The sequence below is a fragment of the Humulus lupulus genome, chromosome 2, assembly GCF_963169125.1.
Source record: "Humulus lupulus chromosome 2, drHumLupu1.1, whole genome shotgun sequence".
Taxonomy (NCBI): domain Eukaryota; kingdom Viridiplantae; phylum Streptophyta; class Magnoliopsida; order Rosales; family Cannabaceae; genus Humulus; species Humulus lupulus.
Genome location: NC_084794.1, coordinates 125,926,033 through 125,932,700, shown reverse-complemented (window position 1 = coordinate 125,932,700; position 6,668 = coordinate 125,926,033). Strand labels below are relative to the sequence as shown.

Below are 6,668 nucleotides of genomic sequence, written 5' to 3'. Positions count from 1 at the left end.
ACCAAAAACCCAACTACAAAATACTAAGTTCTAAATTTGAAATATAGGACAGAAGGAAAGAGCCGAAATGATTTTCTATTATTTTAATGTCCATACTAAGAAACAAAAATCCAGGTGGCTTCAATAAAATTAGCCTTTAGTCCTTATCTTAAAAAAACAAAATACGTGAAAACAGTTATATACTTCAAGTAATCTCTTTGCAATGTTGATAGATTTCTTGCAAATGACACGTAAGATGCTGTGGTGTAGTGGTTATCTCTTTGACATGATCATAATTTTTATGTATATTCATAGTGATTGGCATTTAATGTTTTCCATGGAACAAAATTAGTCTTTTATTACAGGACCAAATTCAAATGTTCTGATAACACTTTTTTGCAATGCAACTAGTAACATAGCTTAATCTTACCATGGTTTTGTGGTCTTTGACATATAATACCACCCAACTGAGAAAATATATGTTCTTGGAGCAACGCTTGATCTCTCGTTGTACTGACACACTATTCGGGATCGAAATCCAAGTACATTCTATAGGCATTTCGATCAGATGAATAGTAACCTTCAATGAGATTATCAACTTTAAAACCCAATTTCTTGTAGAGATTCATGGCAGGATTTCTCAAGGGGTCAACATGAAGAGATATTCGTTGCACATGGTTCGTTCTGCTTTTGTCAATCGCTGCTTTTAGTAGTGCCTCTCCATATCCGCGCCTCCGAAAATTCTCCTTAACTAACAAATAAACCAGTCCAAACAAACATCGAAATTAGAGAATTAAAGAATAAGCTTTTATAGAATGCCCCACATTAATAAAAAGTACAAGAAAAGTCCTTGAACTCTACACAGAACTTTCGTCGAACAGGTTGTAAGCATGAGTAGACACTAATAGTTCAATTAATCAGTCACCCATTAACATGAAATCAAACATATGAAATTTTTAGGAGCACTATAGGAATTTGAACGTAAAGATGATATGGTATATGGACACAATATTCGAAAGAGAAAGATGATGGGTTTTAGAACCTGCGAGCTTTGTGATGGAAGCGGAAAGAGAAGAAGGCCGTGAGTACATGACATAGCCGGCAATATCGCCATCCACTTCCATGTAAAGCAATCCACAGTTCTTTTTCCTTAGTTCATCTTCAAAGGATTTGGCAAGCGATTCATGTTTGGGGAAGATCTTTCTCTCAAGTTTTGTAATGCTTTCTACTATAGTAGACCACTTGGAAGAGTTCCTCTGAAGCTCAACAACTGCCCCTGTCGACATGGATCAGTTTTGATTTATTTATTATTTCTATTATTATCTCTTTCTCGGATCATGGATTGTTATCTCTCTACTGATACTATGAATTCTCCGCTCTTGTAATTGTTTATTCATTTCTGGATTAATGATTATTATAAGTTTGATTTGAATAGATTTGGTGTTTTTAAGAGTATTTATTTATGATCACATCGTTTTGTTTAAAGATAACATCGTTCTTTTTAAAAGGTCTTCGGAAGTTGGGATCATTCTTTTACTATTTTCGTCATATGTATTTTTAATTATTTTTTTAGTAGGGACAATGTAAACAGAGATTATGATGTGTTATACGTACAGCAATAAACTTATATATTTATTCACTTAATCATAATTAGTTATTAAATAAATTATCATCCGATCATGAAGCTATACATAGCTATTTTTTTCTCTTTTTAAAACTACGAAGAAAACATCTTTAGCCAATCTTATATATAGGCCAATCTAGTAAGAAAACATTTACCATCGTCTTTTCTTTTGCATACGACAGTACTTTTTCCTTTTTCTTTTATTAAACAAATATTGTATCTTTAAGAAGATGTAATATATTGGTATTTTTAAAAATCAAGGGATTATAATGTATTTATTATAAATATTATATATATATATATATAGTAATAAACAGGTTACCCAAAGTTAAATATTTGTATTAATTATTGATTGTATTTGCGATACTTACTTGATTTTCTAAGGGGCCCACCCTCATTGAAATAAGACACAAGAATTTCATTATTTCTTTACATCTTTCTCTATTACTCTGTCTATTTCTTTATACTTTATATTTCAGTACTCTTAATAGTTTTATAACACGCTAGCAACACAAATATCTAATTATCATTGTTTTGTTTGTAGGTTCAAAACTGATCATGACTCTAGCCATCGTCTTTCGTTGAATCTGAACTTGATATTCAAACTTCAACCATCATACTGTGTTGGTATCAAAATTCATCTTCAAGTCTCTAGTCATCACAGTTCATTGAGGTAAATGTAACGTCCTAAACTCCAGGGACCGTTACAGTGTGCCTTGTAAACAGTGCTAAACTCGCTAATCGAGTTATTTGGCCAAAATCGTGTAACTAAGTATGTTTAGCAGTTTAGGGATTAAATTTTTTGGTTAAGATGTAACGTTTCATTAGAACGTTTATTATATACATTGGGATCCCAAAAATATAATTTATAGGTCTATTACAAGAAAATATTTGCAACCATCCGATCTAGGCAGTAAAACTGGGTTTAACTCTAGTTCCTCTTCAAACCTCGGCCGTGGTGGTCGAGCAGCTGCATATGTACACATTATCACCTAAGCTCTCCAACTCAAGGATGATCCAGCTTTCTTTTGCCTTTACATGCACCACATAGCACCCGTGAGCCGAAGCCCAGCAAGAAAACTCAATATGCTCATAAACAGTCATATCATGACATCAAATCATAAGGCACACGCCTAGCAGAGATAACCCTATTCAAGCAGGCAAATGAGTTCACGTAATGTTGAGTATAACACATCAACCAATGATCATAATATTCATCCAGGGCTTTTAGCCCAAAATAGAACAGTGATAGTTGTAATAGTCACTAAGGTGGGTTCCGTTCCCAATAGCCATGTGACGATAGGGTCACCGGGGCTTTATAGATAAGTGAGCATTTCACTAGCTTGAACATGATAGGTGCTCAATGAACTAGTCACCAATATAACCTATCGCATGACCATAGAGTCACAACTGTGGGATTCCGCTCCCTAGCCATGTGACAAACCGCCACCTAGGCCTTTGGCCCTGGCTCTGAGTAACTAGCTTAGACTAGTCAAGCACTTATAAGATTCATCGACCTTAGGGTCGGTCCAGCGTTAATGCCCTAGAGTCATTCAACGCTGATATCGATTAGATCTAATCTTTTAATCGGCCCTGCGTTCATGACGTTATGCCGTTCTCGACTCTTAGGTCTATGATACTCGACTAGTGCCGACCCTTACTAGTCAGTGCCATACACAAGTAAGCAATGCTACCAAACATATATCATATGTCAAATATTCGAATACAGGGCATTCATCATGCTTACTCAATAATTACTAGCACAATTAGGATCATGCATAAACATAGAGGCTCAAGCTCTGAACAATCTCATACTCAATATTCACGGCATGCCCTAGTCACATGTTTCTCGTGCATTACATTTAAACATCCAACATGCATTAAGAATAACCATGCATGTCACATATACATAGGGTGCAGTTTTCTTACCTCTGGTTCGAGCGAGAATTAGAACAAGAACGACCCTTGAGAACGATCGATCCTTAATCCTTTAGCGGTCACCTAGTCATAACGAAAAACAATCTCCGATTAATGAAAATCAACCAAGATAGGGTCTTGATCTAAACCCCACTCTCGGGACCTCGAAACATGCTCACACGGTGAGTAGATTCGATCCTGGGCCTTAAGGATTGAAACTCGAGCCAAAAACCCTTAAAAACACTCAAAATGGGGTTTTGGAGAAACAGAGTAGCGTTACAGCGCTGCTCAATAGTGCCCCAGCGCTATACTCATAACCAAACCGCCCTAACTGAAGCCCTGTGTAGCGCTATAGCTCCCTCTGATGGGCGCTGTAGCGCTACCCCCAGACTGGTTTCCCCTTGAAACCTCTTTCTTCGACTCCTTCAGTTCTAACTCAATTCCAATGCTTCCAAATCCCATTTTTGATGCCAAATGAACCCAAAAACCATCCTCACATGCCCCAAGCATCACAACCCCAAGAACCCTAGCCAAAACTCCAACCAATTCCCAACTTTCTAATTAAAAAACCAGCTGAAACTTAACTATGAAAATAGAGCAAAAGCTAGAGTTCTAATGGCTAAAACTCACCTCAATCTCAGCAACACACCCTCTTCAATGGTGGAGCATAACCCTAGCTTATCACAGCTTGGTTCCTTGGCTCGATTCTTCAGAAAGAGCTTGAAAATTCAGAGAGAAATAAGGGAGAAAACCATCGGGAGAGGAGAAAATGGGACTCTGTTTTTAACAAGCTTCTACAGCCTTAATGGCTGATATAAATCCTTAAGGGTGAAAAGACCTAAATGCCCTCAAGTCTAAAATAAAGCCTTAATAGCCACCAAGGGCAGAATCATCCTTCCGCACCTATTTCGTTAATTATAATTAACACCCCCCAATTCCCGCTATGCTCAATATTCTCACATACCAATAAATCATATCCTGTTACCCTTTAATTCCCAGTAACGCTCTAATCATTAAAATCACCCCAAGACTCACCCCGAGCCTCGAACTTAAGCCTGTTATGACCAGATCGAACACTTGCATTTCATGATCGTCTCATGCCGAAAAGTTCGAACAAATTCACATATAATGTGGTACCATCCAAAACTCACCCACATGCACGAAATTACACAATTACGCCCTCAACGGGCCAAATTACCAAAATGCCCTTATAATTATAAATACACCCATATGCATGTATAATTCACATAAACATGCATATGATCATTTAATAACATAATAAATCAATTATGGCCCTCCCGCCCTCCTAATCAAGGTCCTAACCCTTATTAGGAAATTCAGGGCATTACAGGTAAAATATTTTATTGCAAATGTATGTTTATATGATTATCATACTATATGTTTTGATAGTAAAAAAAAATTGTATATGTGAGTTTTTTTTCACCAATGTGATAATATTAGTTGGTTTAATGTCTTGTTATCATAAATATAATTTTGTTCATATATATATATATATATATTCTTACTATCTCACATATTTTATATTGATTTCCCTATAGTATTTATTTTATAGTTATTTATAATGTTTACATTAGAAATTGTAAAGTTCAATATCTATGACATGGGAAAAGAAAAGAAAACTATTTATTATAGATTCTTGATAAAAATCTTGCATATATCCTGAAGATTATGCAAAATAAAAATGATATTCATCATTATAATTGATTGAGATATATTAAATAAGTGTATTTATATATGAAAGACTTCTCAATGATTACTACTCATAGATGAGTACTAACAATCATGATGATGTGGCAACATAGTGACTTGGTATAGCAAGTCACCAACAGGTAAATATTTTTTTTCTATATTAATTTTGAATTTAGTTATTTTATTTTTGCCATAATTAATGTTGTTTCCAACCAATGAGAGACACTAGCTATATTTAGAAATTGACATGCATTTGAAAAATGAAAAATTTGCAATATTATATTTTCATAATAAATACACGTTTTCATAAGGTAACCTTTCAAAAATTTGAAAAAATTAAAATTTATTTTTAAAAATATTAATTAACAACTATAAATAAGGACCATTGATCTTAATCCAATGATTAATATTAAAGCAACCATCTATATGTAGTAACCATTAAGAGTGCACCCATTTATATATTTATATATATGGAAGACTTCTCAATGGTTACTACCCACAGATATGTAAAAAATAATTATGATGATGTGACAACATAGTGACTTGGTATAGCAAGTCACCAACAAGTAAATATTTTTTTTCCCGTTAATTTCAAATTAAATTTTTTTTTTGCCATAATTAATGTTGTTTCCAACCAATGAGAGACACTAGCTATATTTAGAAATTGACATGCATTTGAAAAATGAAAAGTTTACAATATTATATTTTCATAATAAATACACGTTTTTCATCAAGTAACCGTTCCGAAAATTTGAACAAATCAAAATTTATTTTTAGAAATATTAATTAACAACTATAAATATGGACCATTGATCTTAATCTAATGGTTAATATCAAAGTAACCATCCATTAGTAGTAACCATTAAGAGTGCACCCTTATATATATACATATTCATGTGTTCTGTGAAAAGGAAATATAATTGCTAAAGAGTTGTGATATTTTAGCGAAATTCTCTGAGGTGAATATTTCATATTTGTCAATTATATGAAATTTATGAACACAATTAAACAATATTGAAATTTATTATGATATGCAATTGGAGACTGATAGAAAATTATATCAATTTTGTTGTACATTTAAACGTCATTCCCTAAAGAGAATGATAGAAAATAAATTTCATTTTAAAGAGTATTGATATTATATATATTAGTCATGTTAACATATATGTAATATTTCTTGCTAGAAACAAGTAATGTGTTCTTAATATTATTCCTCGAAGTAAATTCCTGAAGTGAATGATACTCAAATAATTATTGGTGATAAAAAATATATATAGTCACTACTTATGTCAATTATTCATTGCACATTCCTAGAAGTGAATGTCCCAATTACTTGTATTATAGTGAACTTTGTCATTGGTCAAAATGTAAATTGTAATTGCATTCCTTAAAGCGTTATAAAGTCACAAAGATTGTTTGAAAATGTTCTTGATGAAAC

The 6,668-nt window shown here is 33.4% G+C and overlaps 1 protein-coding gene across 1 annotated transcript; it reads right to left on the bottom strand.

The window, feature by feature from the left end:
- Positions 1–266: 266 nt before the first annotated feature.
- Positions 267–1,440, bottom strand: LOC133816293 (uncharacterized). Its single transcript, XM_062248863.1, has 2 exons — positions 1,022–1,440; positions 267–730 (listed from the first exon to the last, which is right to left on the bottom strand). The coding sequence occupies exons 1-2, from the start codon at positions 1,263–1,265 to the stop codon at positions 501–503; spliced, it is 474 nt and encodes a 157-aa protein (XP_062104847.1). The 5' UTR covers positions 1,266–1,440; the 3' UTR covers positions 267–500.
- Positions 1,441–6,668: the final 5,228 nt, after the last annotated feature.